This window comes from Palaemon carinicauda, chromosome 21, assembly GCF_036898095.1.
Source record: "Palaemon carinicauda isolate YSFRI2023 chromosome 21, ASM3689809v2, whole genome shotgun sequence".
Lineage (NCBI taxonomy): Eukaryota > Metazoa > Arthropoda > Malacostraca > Decapoda > Palaemonidae > Palaemon > Palaemon carinicauda.
In genome coordinates this window covers 85,457,987-85,482,216 of record NC_090745.1, presented here as the reverse complement: position 1 = coordinate 85,482,216, position 24,230 = coordinate 85,457,987, and the positions used below count along the sequence as shown (strand labels likewise).

The 24,230-nt window shown below is 36.0% G+C and overlaps 1 protein-coding gene across 1 annotated transcript; it reads right to left on the bottom strand.

Moving 5' to 3' along the window:
• Nucleotides 1–7,358: 7,358 nt before the first annotated feature.
• On the bottom strand, nucleotides 7,359–8,678 carry LOC137615019 (uncharacterized). The gene has a single exon (XM_068344653.1). The coding sequence runs from the start codon at nucleotides 8,676–8,678 to the stop codon at nucleotides 7,359–7,361; it is 1,320 nt and encodes a 439-aa protein (XP_068200754.1).
• Between the last annotated feature and the right edge of the window lie 15,552 nt (nucleotides 8,679–24,230).

The window sequence follows — 24,230 nt, the reverse complement described above, 5'->3', positions numbered from 1 at the left end:
ACCCCATCTCTCATAAATTATTTACAGCATGCCTAGAAGTTTTAAGAATTTTTATTAGGAAAATGTAGGGATTGTTTTTAAGGGGGAATACCTTAACTGGCCTTTTTAATGACTCATTGGAGGAAAAGCAAAATATGGTAGTAGATTTCAATAGAGAAACCAGATATGTAGGACTGAAAAGGAATACGAGTAAAACTTGAGCTAATGTTCAATGAAAATGCAAAGACAACAGATGAGAGTACGTACGTAGAACAGGCATTAACTGTTTCCTCATGACACGAGACCGAAATTAATAGAAGGACAAGCATTAAGAATAATAGAATTGGTCCCTAAAGATTGTTAAAGAAGCAGGGGAAGGAAGAGAATACGACGGCTTCACGAACTAAGAAAGTGTGCGGGTTTATACGGGCATAGAAAGAAGATAAATAAACTCAAATGGAAGGACATGTGTGAGGCCTTAGTTTGGCAGTGGACTAGTAACGGATGATATATATATATATATATATATATATATATATATATATATATATATATATATATATATATATATACATATATATGTATATATATATATATATATATATATATATATATATATATATATATATATATATATATATATATATATATATATATATATATATTGGGTGTGGTGGCTGTTGTGGTAACGTTCCTGACTGGTGAATGCTAGGCTGGGGTTCTTGTATATATATATATATATATATATATATATATATATATATATATATATATATATATATATATTTATATATATATATATATATATATATATATATATGTATATATATATATATATATATATATATATATATATATATATATATATATATATATATATATATATATATATATATATATATATATATATATATATAGGGTTGTGGTGGCTGGTGTGGTAACGTTCCTGATTGGTGAACACTAGACTGGGGTTAGAGTCCTGCTCAAAATCGTTAGTTTCTTTGGTCGTTGCAACCTCACCACCCTTGTGAGCTAAGGATGGGGGTCTTGGGAGCCTATAGTTCTACTTGTTGAGTCCTCAGCAGCCATTGCCTGGCCCTCCTTGGTCATTGCTTGGGTGGAAAGGGGCTTGGGTGCGGATCATATGTATACAAGGACAGTCTCTGGGGCATTGTCCTGCTCGATAGGTCAATGCCACTGTCTCTTGCCCCTGCCATTCATGAGTGGCCTTTAAACCCTCTAAGTAAATTTGTGAAATCAAATTCCCTGAAATTACACACAAAAATCAGGCTATATATCAGTTTAGTTTGATCGGTGTTACTGTTTGGACATTAGTCATGGTATGATAATGAAACAATATCCAATAGATTTTGTAGATTTGAGAACAAAGCCCTCTGAAGAAAATTGGGAGTTGATTGGGAAGACATGATTAGAAATGAAACTTGGAGAGATTACTCGAGTGCCATATGTGGATGAGGTCATGATGAGGGGCAGATGGCGATGGTTTGGTTATGCTCTTCGCACTCCCCAAGAGAGATAAGTTCACCAAACTTTCAACTGGGCTCCACACGGCACTAGAAGAGTTGGAAGACCTAGACCTACATGGCTGAAGGACTATAAAGGGTGAAGTAGGAGAGGACGATTGGAGAAGTATTAATTTAAAAGCTCAAGATGGAGTTGACTGGCGAAATCTAACAGAGGCCCTTTGCGTCAATAGGCGTAGGAGGATATATATATATATATATATATATATATATATATATATATATATATATATATATATATATATATATTGGATATTATATATATGTATATATATAATATGTATGTCTATCTATCTATCTATCTATCTATATATATATATATATATATATATATATATATATATATATATATATATATATATATATATGTATCTATTCTACCTCATTAATACTTTCTCTCCCAATGATATTTCATCTTCCATTGTATATTTCGTTCTCTTCATCTCTGTCTTTCTTATATTTATCATGAGCCCACAATATTTCATGTATTCTGGTAAGCAGTCATTGCAAATCCTGTGGTGTTCTGCTAATAAGGGCTGCATCATCCGCAGACTCTAGGTCAGCTAAGTTCATATTAACAATCCATTCCAATCCTTCCTTACCATCAACCAACAGTTCTATGCATTACAAAATCCATGAGGAGGATAAAAGAAATAGGGGACAACACATTTCCTTGGAGTACTCCATTGTTCACTGAAAAATTCATTTGATAGGACTCCACCAACATTAACTTCTCACTTGCTTTGCTCATGAACAGATATAATCAAATTTACATAATTAGGAGGAACTCCATAATAATCCACACGTCATCAAAAGTGGATTCCTATATTCTACACATTGGTCTACAAATCTTCAAATGGAATGGTCAGTATAAGTTATGCCTTTCCTAAATTCAGTTTTTTCATCTCTCAGCTTTTCATAGATTTTTATTATCTATGATCTCTAACACAGGGTCTTTAGAATTGTAATTTGATTAAAAATTAGAAAAAAAAATCAGACAATGGCAAGGTTAAGTCAAATTTTGAAATCAAATCGCCTGACAGTACATATAAATATCAAGCTATGTATCAGTTTAGTGAGTTCAGTGTTACTGTATGAACATGATTCTTGGTATGAAAATGAAACAATATCCAACAGATTTTGTAGATTTGAGAACAAAAACCTCAGAAGAAGTTTGGGGAGTGAAATGGTAGGACAGGATTAGAAATGAAACTATAAGAGAGATTATTTGAGTGGCATATGTGGATGAGATCATGGTGATGGGTAGAAGGAGATGGTTTGATCATGCTCTTCGCACCTCCCAAGAGATTAGTTCACCAAACATTTAATTGGGCTCCATAAGGCACTGGAAGAGTTGGAAGACCCTGGCCTACATGGCTGAAGACTTATGTAGCGTGAAGTGGGAGATGATGAATGGAGAAGTATTGATTTAAAAGCTCAAGGTAGAGACGACTTTGCGTCAATAGGTATAAGAGGAGATGATTATATATATATATATATATATATATATATATATATATATATATATATATATATATATATATATATATATATGTGTGTGTGTGTGTGTATGTATGTATGTATACTTCCTTTTTATTTATCGGTATAGTTACCAAGATAAAGTTAAAACCATTAGCTTTCGTAATAAACATAACTTGGCTTATGTCCATTAACATAATTCCCTATTTATTACTGCGATTTTTCATTTATTGCTTTTCAGAATTGTATGTCAGTTTGTCATTTATGTGCACGTGGAATTTATAAACCATTATGAATTTTCTTTTGCTTTATTCCTCTATGATTCATTTATTATATTTTTAGTTTATTTTTTTTTACCTAATCAATGCCCTTTAGGTTTTCATTGTTCATTTTCTCCTTTCAAAACGAATTTATATGGTAGCATGCTCGTGAAAGTAATAAACTTTCGACTAGCTTATTCGATTACTGAAAAATGTAGTAATTACGATGTTTGCAATCTGATTTGTGTGTGTGGTATATATATATATATATATATATATATATATATATATATATATATATATATATATATATATATATATATATATATATGTGTGTGTGTGTGTGTGTGTATATGTGTGTATATATATATATATATATATATATATATATATATATATATATATATATATATATATATATATATATATATACATACACATATGTGTGTTTATGTATATATGTATGTATTTGTCGTGCCTAATCTTTGTAATTGCCCATTTCATGAATTAGGCAGTCAGTGAAACTAATTCATGCAATATGCATTTCATTGTCTGTTTCATGAAATATGCAGCAATATGTATAGTGTGTGTATGGACCCTTAGAAGTTGCCTAAACTACAGATGAGGCAGCCTATTTGAGGAAATAGGCAAGTTGCTTGGTTCCTGATTTCGACAAATCAATTATAGTGGCCCCATATGCACTTAGTATCTTGATAATGAGGGCTATTTGCTGAACCCCTGTTCTAAAAAAAATCGGTCATTATTCGGACAAATTTGATTCAAGTAATGCTACAGGAACCCAAGACTCGTTGGTGAATCATCATCAGATGGGATTGATGTGGTTAATGATATGATGGCGAATCATTTGAATTTAATCGGTATTCGACGGCAAGATGCAGCAATTGGCCAAGAGAGAAGTTAGATTGAAATCCTGCGAATAACTTTGAAAAAGCTTGATCCCCTTCAAACAGGTGATACTGTTTTGCTGTCTGTGAGTGAGTTTGACAGTTGCCGCCTAGACTGTTGGATCAGTCTAGGAGTCGTTCTTGAAGTGAACCCAGTGGGCTTGTACAAGATCGGTATCAAGAATGGAATAGTTAACAAAAATCATTCCAGAAATCAACTTCCTAAAGGCGATTCCGTACTAGTAGAGCAAGGTCAAGTTAAACAAGATGTGTTACCCTTCCGTAAAGTTGCAGCCCTTCATTCCAGAACCGGAGGTCAAGGGTTCACAAAATGTGCTTTTAAGTGTGACACCAAGAGGTGCACTTGCAGGAAAAATGGTAAAATGTGTCTCAGCCATTGCCATCCTAATAATAGTAAATGCCAGACTAAGTGTTTAGTAAAATGTATATTCTTGAGAATTTATGTACTTTCCACTTAGGTATTTTATTTCGTTTGATTGTGTAAATATTTTCATTAAGCATATGATGACAATGGTGATAATATGATAAAAGAATTTCTTTTGTATTATGCGTTATGCATTTCTTTTCTTAGGCATTATATTCCTCTTTATTAGATTTTAAGCTTAAGAGTAACTGTGGGGAAGGTGTCAATATATAGTTGAATCTATTATATTGCATATGAAAGGAGATTACATGAACAAAAATGAAGAGAGAGGTGAACAAAATAACTACCGTTTCTAGTTTGTGAAATACAATTTGTCAGAGTAATGACTGAACTTTTTAAGTACAGGGGTACAGTATCTAGACATATTCAAGATGCTAACTCCTTATGATGCCACTATAATAGATTTGCCTAGACCAGGAATCAGGCAACTTACCCATTTTCTGAAATAGGCTGCTCAAACTGGGGATTAGGCAACTTATTATAATACGTACATATTTTAGGTAAATGATGTCTATTTCGTGAAACAGGCAATGCAATGCCTATTTCATGGATTAGGCGAACTGACTGCCTAGTTCATGAAATATGCAATTTCAAATATAAAGCGCCATACACACACACAGTATATATATATATATATATATATATATATATATATATATATATATATATATATATATATATACATATATATATATACATATATATTATATATATGTATATATATATATATATATATATATACATATATTATATATATATATATATATATATATATATATATATATATATATATATATATATATATATATATGTATGTATATATTTGTATGTGTGTGTGTGATGTTGAGATTGCGTGTCTGTAATATCATTAATTATAATATTAGCCACTTGTCCTTGTTTTTTACCTCATATAATTTTACAATTAAGTGTTTCAAATGTTTTGTGTCAAGGATCCAAATGGACATTGAATAAATTTAATTGAACATTCGTTTTAGAAATGAATAATTCATAAAGCATAAATATCACAGGGTACGATAAATGTGTCCAGAGTGAAGGAATTCAATAAAATATGTCCTGCAATTAATGGGTACGTTAACCCACATTATGGTATGAAGAATGGAGCCTGTGGTCATTTACATGTATACGAAATGCTATTCGTGGCAAATTTGAGGTTCAGGAATTTTGAAGCTATTTAGAGGTTTTATTTAGTTATTTGTATCACTTGGCTTAAGTTTATAATAATTGCTATCGAGTTAATGATAAAATTGTGATAAATGTTTTCTTGGCTTTGGTTGGTGAAAAGGTTATATGACTCTATTAAAGCAAAACTTCATATTTTCTTGTTTTACATGATAAGACATTAAAAAAATCGTCGGTAGCATTTCAAGAAGTGGTACAGTTTTTCTTAATAGACAGATACGTCATATTTGCTCAGAGCAAATTTGAGAAATTGACCATGTTCAAGTTTAGTGAAATAAATCCACTAGAAACTATTGGAAAGGTTAATACTTCATGCATTTTTAGAGACCATTATTATTATTATTATTATTATTATTATTATTATTATTATTATTATTATTATTATTATTATTATTAATAGCCAAGCTACAACCCTAGGTGGAAAAGCAAGATGCTATAAGCCCAAGGGCTTATAGCCCAGTGAGGAAAGGAAATAAGGAAATAAATAAGCGATGAGAAAAAATTAACTGGAAATTATTCTAAAAACAGTAACATCAGAACAGATATGTTATGATCTTACTTTTACAATTACGCAGCATTCATCAATATATTCCATCATTTGAACAAACACAGAGCAAATGTTTACCGAATTTTGTCGAAATTTGCCTTTCAGATTGATACTTGGCTAATTTTCTGTGGCTTCCTATCTGCTTGATAATTTATTGAGACCCATCAAACTTGGTCAAAAAGTTCTTTATTTAGTCTTCTTTCTAATGTCTTCATATTTGCAATTGTGGTTTATTTGATTTTTCACCAAAGAAAATAGTAAACAAAGGTTACTCCTGCCCCAAAACAGCGATGCTACGCTGTCTGATAAAGAGTATCCATAAATCTACAAATAATGGTAATATTATGGAAAGTGTTTTATCTACATAGAGGTTTTCAATGACAAAGAAGCCAATGGAATCCTTTGTAGCATGTTTGGGAGTTACCTTTTCAGATAATTCTTAAATAGATGTGAATTTGTCATGCTCAAACAAAAATTATCTGACTTGAGATTTTAATACTTAAGGCAGTAGACATAATACACATCATGGACATTTAGTACATTCGAACAATTTTGTACATTGAATTCGGTTCATTGAAACAATTTGTCTGACATGAAGCATGTAAACTTAATGATATTTACAACTAATATCTGTGCCTACTTATAACTTTACATACAATATACGGTAGTGGGACAAAATGTCGAAAGACAAAAAATGTCGACGGTCAAAATGTCGACAACCAAAATGTCGACGGTCATAATGTCGACACTCTTTGAGTATCAATAGACAAAATGTCGAAAGAAAAATATTTGACGTTCAGACACTTGAACACACTATTCTTAAATGAACTCCAAGAATGTAAATTGATACTAAAATATGTTTTCTTTGGTTTTCTCAATTTAGACAAAAAAATAATAGATAAAGAGTTATAGGTGTATGAAAAGATCCATAAAATTATTGCTTTATTAATACATGCTAAAAAGGGTTAAAATATTTAATAGTGGAATAACAGTACATCGTTATAAATTCCGAGCTATTGCCTGCAAAAAGTCCAGTACATTATCAGAGTCATATCCTTCAACAACGTTTTTCAACCTGGCGTTTACATCTGTATATTTTTTGTTCTTTCTCCCAACGTCCTTTCCCTGGAAAACTTGCTCTAGTACCATTTCAGTACTTGCTTGTTCAGAACGGAGTTTTCGAAGAAGCTTTTCTTCCGTTGGGTGGATAATTGTCATCCTCCTCTTGAAAGCATTATGCCAGCCCTCAAGCATGTTGTTTGTTCTTGGTAAACCATTTAGTGTTCTCTCATAACATGACCATAATTTAACTTCAAACTTTGGGCGTCTCCTTCGTCCACGCTGAAAAACGCCTAACCATGTAGTCTCAAAGTATTGCAAGAATCCATCTAAAATGTTATCGGTTTCGTCATCAAAACTTGATACCAAAGTGTCAAAACAATCATATACATCATGTGGTGGCACAAATGCAATTGCCTGAAGTTTTTTTATAAGCATTGCATTTTCAGATTTTGAGTACCAAGCTTGCAAACCCAGTCCTTGCACCTTTCGCCATAGGCATTGTCCAAAATGGAAGAAACATCCGCAGATTTCAGCGTTTGGGAAAAATTTCTTTACGCTATTGATAGCGGAAAGCTCGAAGTCTAGTGATACTGAGGCTGGTCGCAAGTTACGACTTTCAAGCCAGCCGAATATGGTGTCATAAGTCTTTTCATTTTTATGGGTTGTTATGCAATACACGAGAGGAAGAGTCTTGTTTTCCTGTATCATGGCATGAATTGTGTAGAGCTGTCTTCCTATTGGAGCGCAATCGAAAGTGCCATCACAAAACCATCTAATTTTTTCTTTAAGAAGTTGGAGATTCCTTGATGTTGAATAAATACTCAATTCTTCACAGCTGTACTGTAAAAAGTTTTCCCCTCTCGTTGTAACAGTTAAATCTTCATCACCGTTTCGAGAATTACGTACTCTCTTCACAGTACGTGAAAGTGATTCCTTTTTCGGTAAAGCTCCGGCTACTTCCCAAGGAATATTTTGAGTACATTTGTTCACTATCGAGGAAGTAATTTCTTCCGACTCACTAGCTTTTTCTTTCAACTCTTCTTTTACTTTGAGCACCTCTTTTCGCATTAAATCTGGAGGATGGCAGTGTTCTTGAGATACTGATATCCCTTCACCATTGCTAACAAGTCTTCCACTGCAAAGTCCCCGTTTCTCGCATCTCCAATATATTTTTTCTTCTTTCTGCTTATCGATCACGTAAATGTATCCATCGTGCACAAGCTTCTTACCTCCTTTATTTGTTTTAATAAACTCCATTTTTGGAAGCCTTATGAAAGTAATAATAAAGACTGACTTCCAAGAAAGGAAATGAAGAAATAAGATTTGAATACACCGTTGGACTTCCAAGAAAGGAAATGAAGAAATAAGATTTGAATACACCGTTATTTAAAAGCAGTTAAACTGGTTCGTTAAACTATATAGCAAAAACGATTTAATAAACTGTTTAGGCTGTTGAATAGGTAATTTAAAGATTTAAAGACTGTCAGGCTAACGTAACGGCATGCTGACAATCATCATTTTTTCTTTCGACATTTTGTCTATTGATATTCAAAGAGTGTCGACATTATGACCGTCGACATTTTGGTTGTCGACATTTTGACCTTCGACATTTTGTCTTTCGACATTTTGTCTGCGTACCACAATATACTATTAAACAACTGGATTTTTACAAATATTTACAGATTTCCTCTGTCAATGACAGAAGTGTCCACATTTGACACGTCATTTTGTATACACGTCGACCTGGCGTATTTCATGCAGGTACAGCAGACTGACCACTTGGGTTCTAATACTTTCCATGATGTTAATGGTAAGATCCTCCTTTTTGTATTTATAACCATATTCATTTGGCTTCAATACAACCACATTTTCTTTGTCCAAGTAAATATCCAAACAATGCATCATGGTTTATGCATTGTACTAGTTACACTTTATATGTAGAGATATTCCTGGCCTGGTAGGAGGAAGGTTCTTGCGGGAACTTACTTTTGTGTAATGAAACGCCTCAGATTGATACTCAGAAAAATGTCTTGCATCACACTGCAGTTTCAGAACTTTGATTAGGTATACCTCTATATTATTTACCATTTTGTTCTGAGAGGTTCGGGGACTTTCCAAAGTGCTTCAAGTGTATCTGTGGCTGGGCTTTCAAAGCATCCTTCTTGGTGCCCACTTTGCTGGTGAAATCACATCCAGTCAGACTGTGCACAGCTGGTAACACATCACAGTGAACCCCAACCCCCCAGGCACTGGGACAAAGTGTGAAGAGGCAGGTCCCCCACTCAGCTCGCTCCCAAAGTTCGTCAATGCCATTTTGGATAAATACAGTCATGTGGTAGAGCAGGGCAACGGTTACATCAGTATCATTGGTGATCACTACACATACTGTACCTTCCTTTCTGCCTTGAGTAAATCCAGTACATGTATTGGTATGCCAAGGTCAGCCTCTTCATACACTGTGGACTGCAGATGGGACATCATGTTGTTTGTTCCTTGGTGAACCTTAGTGTATTGTTACGCTTCATCTGGTGTTGAAAATCTGCCGAGAACTGTTGGATATGTTGACATACGCTATTTTATTGCAAAATTCTGCAAGGTTTCACATGCATCCCGAGACATGAGAGATCCTCTTTCCTCTATAAACTGCACCATTGACTGAACATGAGCCTCCTTGCGGTCTGTAGTTGACTGTGAAGCTTCATGGTGATGGTAGAATTCATGTCAGTTGTCCAACACAGTAGCATATTGACGGTGTAGGTTCTTCACGGCCATCATTTCATGATATATTAAGTCCCACTGAGCCACGTATTGTTTCTGTTTAGCGTGTCCAGTGCCTCCATAGCTGCACTTATATGAGAGGTTGATGCTCTGCTTTAGTTTTGTGTTGCCTCTAACAGCAATAAACTTGTCAGGGTTGTCTGATGGAAAAATTTCCAGTGAGAAGTGACTGTAGACTTGTGGTGCAGTTTTGTGTAGACGTCACATGTCTTCAAGTTAGACTGAGCACCAGCGCAAATAGTTAGTTGAGTCAAAGGCGGTGAACAAGTACAGAGCCTATTGAACAGCATCCAAATGAAGATCTAATAGCAATCATTTGCAGAAACTGAGCCCACAACTTGAAGTTTTTATTTACAGCTAACCTTGTTTCAATGAAACTGTCAACATCTTTGAGCAACTTATGAGATGCACATTCAGAAGTCTGCTATGTACTTCTGACTTTTTTCGGTGTTATTGTGTACAACAGCTGACTTAAGTTTGCTGAGAATACTAAGTTCTACCACATATGACTCAATGCCCCTCTCTCCAAAGAATTCCTTGTAGAATATTATTTGTCTGCCTTGCAGACAGCGATTCTAGTTAGCTATTGTAGTTATCTCCATTGAAAGCAGAATTCTGGATGACTGTTAGACCATAAGTTCCAGTGTGAAGCAATGTCATATCAGCTCTTCCACCCAAAGCTTTGCCAGTGCATTTCAGGACAGTTTTCCCCAAGTTAAATGTTCCCAGACATGGGACTAGGGTACGGAATTCCTCCTGTTAAATCAGGTGGAACCTCCCTCACAATACACTTCCTCATTACAATACATAGTAGGTTGGCCAAGGCCACCAGCCACCCATTGATTTACTAACACTAGAGAATTATGGCATCCTTTGACTGGCGAGACAGTACTACATGGGATCCTTCTCTCTGGTTACGGTTCACTTTCCCTTTGCCTTCTCATACACCTAATAGTTTAGCATATTCTTTACAGATTCTCCTCTGTCCTCACACACCTAATAGGACTAACATTAAGAAAACAATTCTTCTTCGTCACGGGGTTAACTACTACACTGTAATTGTGCAGTGGCTACTTTCCTCTTGGTAAGGGTAGAAGAGATTCTTTAGCTATGGTAAGCAGCTCTTCTAGGAGAAGGACACTCCAAATTCAAACCATTGTTCTCTGGTCTTGGGTAGTGTCATAACCTCTGTACTATGGTCTTCGTTTGTCTTGGGTTAGAGTTCTCTTGCTTGAGGGTACACTCGGGCACACTTTTTCTGTCTAATTTCTCTTCCTCTTGTTTTGTTTAACTTGTTATAGTTTATATAGGAAAAAATTATTTTAATGTTACTGTTCTTAAAATATTTAGTTTTTCCTTGTTTCCTTTCCTCACTGGGCTATTTTTCATGTTGGGGCCCCTCGGGCTTATAGCATCTTGCTTTTCCAACTAGGTTTGTAGCTTAGCAAATAATAATAATAATAATAGTAATAACTACGAGCCAATTACTATAAAGTTTTTCATTGCAGAATATACTGGATGAGGTAGTACTGACAAAAATGACAGATTCTTCTGTGGAATTTTGTCATCAGTCCATACCGAGTTACTTGCACTCCAGGTAGGTATGATTTAAGATAGAGGATACACTGAGACTTAATCTTGCTTGACATCAAGATAGGCAAGAGAATTTGTATCTTGTAGGTAACAAGTTCGGGTGAACACAGCATCTTGGAAAAAGTTATTTGTAGTCAGGAAACTTGAAGCATGGTATTTCACTGATGCAATTTACTCTTATGTTACTTTTATACGATTTATTGCCACATTTTCAATAGTGTTCCAGTTGTTTCTGCATTTGTGGGATGTCAAATGGCCCGACCACGGCTACTTCTGTCATCTGTCAGCCTGTCAAGATTAGTTTCCATTGTATACTGTTTGCAGCATTTTTTTCATCTTATGCTAGACAAATCCATCACCTTCAATCATCTTCAGCCACTTTGAACATTGCCATAGCAATGTCACTTGCTTCACATATATGATTTTGGTCATTGTCTGTGCTCACAGTTTTGTCATCAGTGTGGTTCTGACAAATGATGCACTTTGTAGCGTTAAATGGACTGTCGTTTGCTGGCTTGGAGAGGGTAATAGACTCCATGTCTTTGTTTAGGCATACAACCGCACAGATTGGTGACTCCTAGGTGGCCATATTCAAAGTTCAATGATGGTACTTCTTATTTCGATAACTATAATTAGAAGAGTAGATGGAATTTGTACTGCCTATTTCAATTTTTCCTATAATTATTTATATAGAATGATACAATTATGAGCTTATTTCTTTCATCTTATAAGTCGCCAGTAAGAAATGTAAAAGTTATACTAGAATGTCAATAAATCCTACCCTGCCCTATCCTGTATTTTGCAAATGTGAAAAGATACTTGATTGGCTTGATTTGATGGAGTGGGTAAAAATCCCAAACATTCATCAGTAACTCCACAGGCTTCCTTAGAATAAAAGTGATAGATGTAGAGAGCAGGAAAAATGTCATACTTCCAATACTACACATTTTTGGGCTGTTTTGGGGTTAGGAGTAACCTTTCTTAACTATTTTCTCTGTTCAGCAAGACAATAAATAGCAGTTCAATAGAAAGAAGACTAACTAAGGATTTTTTTTACCAAGATTTGTGGCTCTCAATAAATTATTAAGTGAATAGGAAGCCACAGAAAATGAGCTAACTATCAATCTGAAAGTCAAATTATGACAAAATTTGGTAAACCTTTGCTCGGTGTCTGTTCAAATGATGACTTACGTTGATGAATGCTCTGAAATGTTGATTCCCATTCATGGTCTTTCAAAATGCATGGAGTATTTGCCTTTGAAGTAGTTTCTGGTTGATTTATTTCATTAAACATAAATATAGCCGGTGACCGGTATCTTGATTCCCGGTTTTTTTATTCCAGTTATTTGATTCCCGGTATTTTGATTCCCAGTTAGTTGATTCCCAGTATTGTTGATTCCCGGAAATTTGATTCCCTTGTGACCATACCTATTTGGGTAAATAAGCCAACAAGGAATTTCTTACAAAAATAAAAATGTGACCAAAACTATTTGAGTAATTAAGCCAACAAGGAATTTCTTTCATTAAGCAAATCGACTATTTATTTACAAAAACAATATTCCAAATAAAAAAATGCATTATTTACTAAGGCATTTCTTTATTTAGAAACCAGTCAGTCTTTAACCATGCCTCGTACCATTCTAAGTACCCGTGGAGGACAGAAGCTAGTAGACGATTTAAATTACACTTACGAGAAGCATAGAACAAATGCGGATGGATCAAAAATTTATTGGAGGTGCGATGTGAAGAGCTGTAAAGCAACCCTGAAGAAAATGATTACAAGTTGTTGAACCGTCTTGGTGAACATCATCACAGTTCATGTGAAACAAAACCAAAAATATGTGAGGTCTTAACTGGTCTGAAGGCTGCCGCACTTTCAAGCCAAGAAACATCAAGGTCACTTATTGCGTCAAGTAGAGCGTCACTAAGTGAAAATGAAAGAGCTCAACTACCATGGTATCATGCTTAAGTCGACAGCGGCGAAGTTTTCCTGCAATTTGATAGCGGCGAAACAGATGAAAGTAGAATGCTAATTTTTGCAACAAATCAAGGACTTGATGATTTAATCCATGCAACACACTTAGCAGGGGATGGACTTTTTGCAAAAATTTTGGAATTATGCCCAAATTTGAATCCCCAGGCGTATATGATGGATTTTGAAAAAGCACATATGAACAGTGTACGCAATCATTTCCCAGATGTATCTATTTCATCATGCCTTTTCCACTTATGCAAGGTTATTGATTTGGGTTTTAAAGAAAGATATCACAGAGATGCTGAATTCAGTGTAAAAGTTAGGTGTTTTTCTGCCCTGTCACTACTTCCAATGGATGATGTGGTAGATAGTTTTGATGAGCTTGTATACGACGAGGACTTGAATCAGGAAATGGCGAAGACGAATAGTACCCCTTATTCCTATGCATATATGGAATATACTTGAAAGAACTTTGCAAGATCAACCGCGCACCAATAACAATTTAGAAGGGTACCACTGTGCACTACAGAGTGTTGTTTCAGGTGTTCATCCAAATATCTGGAAATTGGAAAAAAAGTTCAGTTTGACAGTGGACATGGTATTCCAGAGAAGCGAAAGTACAAGGACTTGAACGAGAGACTCAAAAATATAGTTTTGCGATATGATTCACAGAAAAAGACAGATTTCCTGAGAGCTGTGGCAAGGATTTTACATTATTAAAATTAGCATTTCCCAATTTTTTTCTTAGCATCGTTTGTCTACAAAGTTTTTTTAATATTTTCAATAAATGTTGTTTCTGTACACAATTTTTCTTAGCATCATTTGTTTACAAAGTTTTTGTAATATTTTTGATAAATGTTGTTTCTGTACAAATACTATACACGTTTTCTTTATATTTTAATGGTGTTAATGAAATTATCATAATGAATAAACTCCTATATGGGTAAACAAGCCAACAGACCATTTACTTACAAAATAGATTTACAAGGGATAGGCCCTAAAAAAAAAAAAAAAGACGGTCATTGTCGTTACTTACAATAACGACATGGGAAATCAATTGTTATTGAATATCTATGTTCATATTGTATATGGGAAATGTTCTTTTATATTACATTGCGTTAAGTGGAAATGTGCAGGTTTCTGTACAAATGAAGGTTTTGTTTATATTTAATTGTAATAAGCATTGTTACCAAGGAATATTGTCTTGTGACTAGTTGTATAAGTGGTTAACAATGCGATGTAAGTTGTTTGAATAGTTTCGTTCGGTTTGCGTTGAATAGTTGGTTTCGTTCGTTTATTGTTTTCATTGTCGTGGGCGAACGAAGCAGAAGTCATGACTGTGGGAGAGAGAGCGAACGCATTATGTTTACGACAAAGGCAGCAGAGGTAAATCGGGACAGTTGCTGCCTGTCACTTGTCAGCGCTTGTAGTGTAGTCTTCAGTGGACTTAATCAGGATGAAGAGAATTTCATTTGATTAACGAAGCCGTTCTTTCCCAGCATTTAATGAAGTGGATGAGTTAATCAACCGAAGTTTGGATGAGTATCATATAATATTTAGTTACCTTGGATGGGATAATTCGCTAGGGATATGCATATCTGTGCGTGGGATTCCGTGACTGGGTAAAATCAAATATTTATACGTGGTATCGTGGTTCACCCGTGCCTATTTGTAATCCGAACTCGGTAAGAACTTCATATGAAACCAAGTAAGTAATAATTGGGGCAAAAGCTCAATAGAATATAGTATGACCATTTATCTTTGTAACACAACGCAATGAATTCCTAATGTAGAGAAAGGGTCTTGAGTTCTCTTAACGAATCTGGTAATTAGTAATTTTGTGAATGACTGAAGTCATTATATATTGTTGCTTGTTTGACCCTAATAAGTAACGATATTTGGTGCCGTGACCAGGATTTGTGAGATTTTTCGATAGTTTCTAAAGTTTGAAAGCCGGTCATATAATAATATTTTGGTTTAGTCACATGTACGATTAATACCGTTGGTGATTATATTGGACATTTACGCAGGGTTTTCCTGCTAATAACTATGTTGTGTTGAAGTTTTGCTGTTAATGCCTACTCTCCCTAACCTTGTTGAATTCTTTTGTTTTTGCGCGTTTCGTTAAATTGGTATGCGGTACCCTGCTTACATAACTAGACGGGATTAACCCTTTCTCTTTGTGTGGTGTCGTAAGAAACAGTAAATGGTTTTTTTTTCGCGCAATTTGTAGGTTAGAGGCATTTCAGGCTTCATTAAAACGGTTTCTAATATGAAGTTTGATTAAATTAGTAAGGCCTTGTCCTGCTTGCCTTAAGTCTTAAATTTGGTTTTGTTATTTTCCTTTACTTTGAATTAATGTAAATTTTCTCTTGTTAGAATATCTCTCATTTAACAATTTAATAATGAAACGTAAAGTAGCTGTGGTGGGACATTCTCATGTCACCCACATGGAGAATTGTTTTTTTTTTTTTTGTGGTAGATCGCCATTATTTGAACCCTTAGAATATAGGACATTTGGTGGACCAGGGGCTGTTACAACCAACCTTATGACACCTGGCTTTATAACCAAACTTACTACCTATGGGCCTAGTATCACTATCTTGTTCATAGGTAGCAATGACTTAGATGTACCAGGAGATAACCCTAACCTGGTGAATAGTGTTCACAAAAATATTCTAGGATTGGTAGAGAGTCTACATACAATCAATAATTCAGAAGTTTTTGTTATGTTAATAGAAATACGTAAAACACCATCTAGAACCTCTGCCGAAAACTATCAAAAGAGGAAAAACTGTTTAAACAGGAAGTTGAAGCGAGATACAAGAATTAGGGTGATCCTTACCTTATTATCAGAGGGTGATGTAGCCAGAGATGGAATTCATTTCAATCATAAAAGCCACAAGGCGTTGGCTCAACGTATTTGCATTGAGTCAAACAAATATGTGAAAAGTAAAGGGTGGTAGAAGGTGTGTAGGATCGTGGTCCTTCCCTTCAGATTTAGGGCTGGGTTAAGTATGGGACAGGACCTGCACATTCCACTACGCACGTATAAAATTTCTCCTTTTCATTGTTTAATTTGCGTGAAAATTATTGGGTGATGAGTCACCTTTGTGAAAATTTGCTAATTTAAAACTTTTGAACCCAGTTATCATAGTTGGATGCATATTTATTATTTATTGAAAATTTGAATATATTGTATTTGTATTGTTTGAGTTTGGTCTTGTCACAATGGAGTCGTTGAAGCGTAGACGTGGCGGTTATAAATCCGTTATCACACGTTTTATTGGGAAGATGACCGAAGTGATCGATTCAACAGATATTGATGCTATAACTTCCCTTAGGGATTCTATTTTAGATAATTTGAACAAAGTTCTTGCTTCGGATGAACAAATTTTGGATTTAGTTAAAGAAGAAGAAATGTCTGATGAAATGATAAATCAAGCTGAATATGCAAGAGATGTCCGTACACATATCGGCAAACTCAATAGCTCTGTTACTAACAATTTGAAGTTACTAAATCCTCTAACGCAACCACCGCCACTACCCACAGCCAGTATTAGATTACCCAAACTGGATCTTCCATATTACTCTGGAGATATATTAGAATGGAATTCCTTCTGGGAACTATACGAGGTGTCAGTACACCAGCGGAAAGACTTGGAACCAATTCAGAAGTTTTCATATTTACGAAGTACACTCACAGGAGAAGCTTCGAAATTAATCTCGGGATTTAAATTTGAGGCCGCCAATTATCCACTAGCTGTAGCTCTTCTCCTATCCACTTATGGAAAGAGAGATGAAATTAAGCATGTTCTGGTCAGAAGATTGCTAGAAATGCAGTCTCCTGCTGCCAATTCAGAATCATTGCAAACTTTCAGAGCTAATTTTGAATGCTCAATAAGATCGCTGGAAAGTGAAAGGCTGGAATTAAATGAACTTTATGTTATTTTGCTCTATACCAAATTGCCTCAAAGCGTGAGTGAGACTGTGAAGCGTAGATGTGGAGACGATTGGTTGGTATTAGACACCTTTAGGAAATACCTAGAAGAGGAGATTCGCAATCTAAGAACTTTTGTTTCAACTGATGTAAATAAGACTGAAACTCTGTCGTCAATATCTACATTCACGGTAAATCAATCCCAAGCTGTTAGACCGAAAACCAAGGGAAATGTGAATAAGTCCAGTCATCAGCAATCCACAAGATGTGCTCTTTGTGATAAAGAACATTGGTGGACTCGGTGCAAAACTTACGCAACCAGAGATGAAAGGTTGAATCGTATCAGAGCTTTGCAGTTATGTTTTGTGTGTGCTTCTAAGAAACATTTTAGTGTGGATTGTGACAAATCAAGTTGCAATAATGGTTGTAATTTGAGACATCATCGCATCTTATGTGATAGGGACCAAATAACAAAGCAAAGCAAGAATAAAGAAAGTGGTGTACAAGTGGGAACACTATCAGTAAATGAGCAGGAGAAACCAATTAAATCAGGTAAGCAATCCATATTACCAACAGCAACAATTCTTCTGAAAGGGAAGAAAGGTCGAATGGTATGACTTAGAGGGCTGTTGGATACTTGTGCCGAGAGGACATTTATTAAAAGATCGGCTCTAGAGAGACTGCAATATAGGTCCAAAGGAGTTGAAAAGATTGCCTTGAGAGGTTATCTAGCTAGTAAACCTGTTCATGAATACGAGTTGATAAGCGTCGCCATACCGCATAAAGGTAAGTTGATAATAATGGACTGCATAGTGGTGGATGAGCTGCCAGAATATGCGAAGAAATTCGACGTTAAGAGAAGCTTAAAGTCGTTATGTAAAACTAAGATCAGCTTGGCTGATAAAGATTTTGATTTGCCTGTTGAGAATCAATCAACTATTGAATTGTTGGTAGGGGTTGATAATGTTTATAATATTTTGCATCCAGGGTTCAAAAGGGTTAGAAATTTAATATTGTTGCCGACCATATTTGATTATGTAGTGTCAGGCACATGTAATGCTCCCCCCACTAGGGAAACTCAGGTGACAATTTCGAAGCTAGCTGTACAAACTGAAGGAATTGAAGTTACTCATAATAAAAATCCCAAGACTGATCTGGACGCATTGTGGAATTTGGATAGACTGGGAATAGATTGCAGTGAGTTGCGAGAACAAGACCAGAGGGTCTTAAAGGACTTTGAGAGCACTATAACCTACTCTGAAATTGATAAACAGTATGTTGTGGCGTTGCCGTGGAGAACCAATAGATTCAGATTGAAGACAAATTTTGGTTTAGCCATGAGTAGACTTCGACAGCAGAGCATCAAGTTTCAGAAGGATGTGGATTACTTGGATCATTATCAGAAAATCTTGCAAGAGCAAGAAGATAGAGGATTCATTGAAAGGGTAATCTATAATAAATCTGATGTGGATTGTCATTACTTGGCACATCATGGAGTGCTTAAAGACAGTGCCACTACTCCAATAAGAATAGTGTTTGATTGCTCATCAAAACAAGGTAAAAATGGATTAAGCCTGAATGATTGTCTATGGACTGGACCACACGTAACGGCTGATCTACTCAGAGTCCTGCTGCAATTTAGAACTAACACCTTTGCTTGCATTAGTGATATTGAGAAGGCATTTTTAATGGTACAGTTACGTGAAGAAGATCGCAATTATACGCGTTTTTTATGGTTGGAAAATTCAACAAATCCCAATAGTAAATTAATAGTATACAGATTTAGAGTAGTATTATTTGGAGCTACATGCTCACCTTTTCTTCTATATGCAACCATCAAGCATCATTTGTCCACTGTGGTCTCGTGGTTACCCCGGTCCAAGACAGTGGATGTAGTGGAAAGACTGAAGAAAGGTTTGTACGTAGATAATTTGCAATTTACGGCTAATGGTGAATCTGAGTTGATGGATTTATATTTTAATGCCAACAAAATATTTGCTCAGGCTCACTTATATTTGAAGAAGTGGGTTAACAATAGCGAGTCTATACAAACTATTGCTGCTGCTAATCAAATTGAAGCCAAACAAAAACAAATTCATAAAGTATTGGGATTGAATTAGGATATAATTAAAGACGTTTTAACTATCAATCCAACTCATATTAATAGATCGAGTCAAACAAAGAGAGAGATTCTCAGTACCGTTGCCCAAATATACGATCCATTGGGATTGCTTCTCCCTGTTACTATGAAAGCAGGGATATTTTTGCAGAAATTGTGGAAGGAACATCTGGATTGGGACGAACAACTCGCCAACCCGCTACAAGAGGAATGGAGTGAAATACACAAGGACTTGGAGAAGTGTTTTGAAATATCCTTTCCTAGGTGCTAGCCTAGGAACTGGTGATACCTTGCACATATTCTGCGATGCTAGCGAAACTTCATATGGTTGTGTGGCCTATAGAGCAAATGGTGAAAGCTCTAATATAATTTTAGCAAAGGGCCGAGTGGCGCCCATTAAGTAATTGACAATTCCGAAATTGGAACTAATGGCATTGTTGCTAGGAGCAAGAATGACAAAATTTATTATTGACTCCTTTGATGAGAAGGAATTTAAACAATTACATGTCTGGTCAGACAGTAAAGTCGCCCTTAGCTGGATTGTGTCCAGTAATGTTCTGCCTGTGTTTGTGAGAAACAGAGTAATTGAGATTAACTCTTTGATTCCGGGGTCAGTCCTGTCTTACGTACCGTCGTCAGAAAACCCCAGTGATTGGTTGGCACGGGGAAAGAGTGCTAAGGTGTTAGCAAAGGACTCCTTTTGGTGGGAGGGACCCCCTTGGTTAAAAAATCACACTCTGCCAATTGATAGGTCATGGGTTGGGTGTACACATATACAAGGTGAACAGGACATTGTGGTCAATGTTGTAGGGGACATAGATGCAACACGCCTGCTTGATTGGGAAAGATTCAGCAGAGCTGACAAGGTCTTTAAGACCATAGCTTCGATAATGCGATTTGTAAAGAATTGCAGACTAGCAACCAATAACAGGAAAACTGGTAGTTTGACTCTGGAAGAGTTACAAGAAGGAAAGGTCAAAACAATTGTTCTCGTGCAGAGAGAGTACTTTCCAGAAGAATATAAAGCCCTGAAAAGGGAGGAAACAAACCCAAAATTGACATTAATTCGCCAGTTGAATTTGTTTTTGGATTATAATGTAATGAGATGTAGAGGCAGGTTGGAACATGCAACACTGCCTGAAGAAGTCAAATTTCCTACTTTACTGCCAAAAGGTTGTGTTCTGAGTAAGTTGTTAATAAGACGACATCATGTGATGCAAGGGCACTTGGGGGTGAACGCTACTGTAGCTAGTGTAAGACAGGAGTTCTGGATACCACAGCTGCGACAACTGGTCAAGAGCGTGTTACATCATTGCGTTATCTGTAAGAAAGTTCAAGGAAAACCATATAAAACTAATATAATGCCCCCATTGCCGGAATTCCGGGTACAACGGAAACAACCTTTTAGCGTTACTGTGGTGGATTACACCGGGGCGTTATGGATAAAGGAAGGGAAGCAAAATCCGGAGAAGGTGTATGTCATACTATTCACATGCCCGATCACTAGGGGTATACATCTGGAAGTAGTCAGAAATCAGTCCGCTGACTCATTCCTCATGGCCTTCCGGAAGTTTAGCAGCCGTAAAGGCTTTCCTTCACTAATGTTGAGTGACAACGCCACTACCTTTGTAGCAGCATCTGAATATCTGAAAACAATGGCAGAGAGCCCCCTTTTTCAAAACCATCTGGAGAAAATAGAGTGTAAGTGGAAATTTATACCAGCAAGAGCACCTTGGTTTGGTGCAATCTGGGAGAGATTGATCGGACTATTGAAAACCTGTATGAAGAAGGTAATTGGTCGAGCTCTTCTCAGTTATGATGAATTATCCTGCATTTTGGTGGAATTGGAATCCATCATAAATGACAGGCCACTAAGCTACACCTCGGGGGACCTTGATCAGAAGGAGATTCTAACTCCCAATCACCTGATCTTGGGTAGGAAATTAAAGATCCTTTCCCAAGGAAACTATTAATTGGGATGAGGTATCTGAAGACCCATTGTATAGTAAAACTGAAAATGTAGAAAGGAGATTCCTTTACATATCCAAATTGTGTGATCAGCTATGGAAAAGATGGGAACATGAATATTTGATTTCGTTAAGAGAGACTCATCGAATTGGAGTCCAACATAATTCTTGGCCCAAAATAGGAGATGTCGTCCTCGTACATGATGAAGGGCCAAGAAACAAATGGAGGTTGGGTCAGGTGATTCAGGTGCATGTGGGGTCTGACAATGTAGTTAGGGTAGCTACCCTCAAAACCTCCCATGGCCAGATCATGCGTCCCATTGTGAAGTTGTACCCGTTAGAGTTATGGGAAGAAGTTGAGACTCCTGATCCTGCCAAAATTCCTGAAGTGAGTACCCGACCATCCAGGAAGGCTGCTCGGGTGGCTGCAGAAACTAGAAAAGATTTGATTCGAAAGGGACTGTTGTAAATACTTGTATATTATAACTTTTGTGGCGGGGAATATGTCGTTACTTACAATAACGACATGGGAAATCAATTGTTATTGAATATCTATGTTCATATTGTATATGGAAAATGTTCTTTTATATTACATTGCGTTAAGTGGAAATGTGCAGGTTTCTGTACAAATGAAGGTTTTGTTTATATTTAATTGTAATAAGCATTGTTACCAAGGAATATTGTCTTGTGAATAGTTGTATAAGTGGTTAACAATGCGATGTAAGTTGTTTGAATAGTTTCATTCGGTTTGCGTTGAATAGTTGGTTTCGTTCGTTTGTTGTTTTCTTTGTCGTGGGCGAACGAAGCGGAAGTCATGACTGTGGGAGAGAGAGCGAACGCATTATGTTTACGACAAAGGCAGCAGAGGTAAATCGGGACAGTTGCTGCCTGTCACTTGTCAGCGCTTGTAGTGTAGTCTTCAGTGGACTTAATCAGGATGAAGAGAATTTCATTTGATTAACGAAGCCGTTCCTTCCCAGTATTTAATGAAGTGGATGAGTTAATCAACCGAAGTTTGGATGAGTATCATATAATATTTAGTTACCTTGGATGGGATAATTCGCTAGGGATATGCATATCTGTGCGTGGGATTCCGTGACTGGGTAAAATCAAATATTTATACGTGGTATCGTGGTTCACCCGTGCCTATTTGTAATCCGAACTCGGTAAGAACTTCATATGAAACCAAGTAAGTAATAATTGGGGCAAAAGCTCAATAGAATATAGTATGACCATTTATCTTTGTAACACAACGCAATGAATTCCTAATGTAGAGAAAGGGTCTTGAGTTCTCTTAACGAATCTGGTAATTAGTAATTTTGTGAATGACTGAAGTCATTATATGTTGTTGCTTGTTTGACCCTAATAAGTAATGATAGTCATTATTTCTTCAAGTTGGAATCAAACTACCGGGGACTAACAATACTGGGAATCCACTTACCGGGAATCAAAATACCGGGAATCAAATATCCGGAATAAAAAAAACGGGAATCAACATACCTAGAACCATATAGCCAATGTCGCAAATTGGCTCTAAGAGAAAATGACGAATCAACCTGTGGAGAAAAACTGTACCACTTCCTGAAATGCTACTATAACGTTAATTTTATTCTCGTATTTGTCTCTTGGTAGAAAGTATATTATTTTATGAAAGGGTAATTTTCCTGTTTGTATCTCTTTGTTGTATAGCAGTGACTACGAAGTGAACAATGCTATTTATTGTAAGAGAAATCGTCTATAAAGATTTTATTTTTATTGGCATAGGCAAGGTAAAGGCCTGCCCTAGAGTCTGACCATATATACATATTATCAGCGCCCAAGCCCCCTCTCCATCAAGCTAGAACCAAGAAGGACCAGACATTAGCTGTTGATGACTTAGTAGGTAGACCTATAGGCTCCCCCAAACCCTCCATCCCTAGTTCATAAGGATGGTGATGTTACAGACTACTAGAAACTGTCGAGCTTGAGCTAGGCTCAAACTCTTGTCTAGCATATTACCCGGCAGGGACGCTTCCAATAGGCTACCACAATCCTAAAGGAGGACTCTGAATATATGCTTTTGGTCTTTGCTTATTTTTTTCTTCCAATTTCTTTAGCAAAGCAACTTGTTAAAGGCAACATTTTCAACTACGACCTGCTGATACAGCAAAAGTCCGTGTCCCGTGATGAGCGAGGAAATATACATTTTCATAGAATTTTGTTGATTAACTTACTGAATTTACTCTGGATAGGGGTTGGAAGGTTACTCTGAACTTTTATTTATTGAGACCTTCAATGTTATTTATGTAAAGTTTATTATGCATTTCAAATGCTATGTTGAAACAGCCTACCTCTCTATCTTATAGGATTCGTAAAAGTCTTATTCATTCTCAATTGGAATTCAGTCCTCCTTCTTTATAGAATTCCTACAATTTTCATTAATTCTCAACCAGGATAT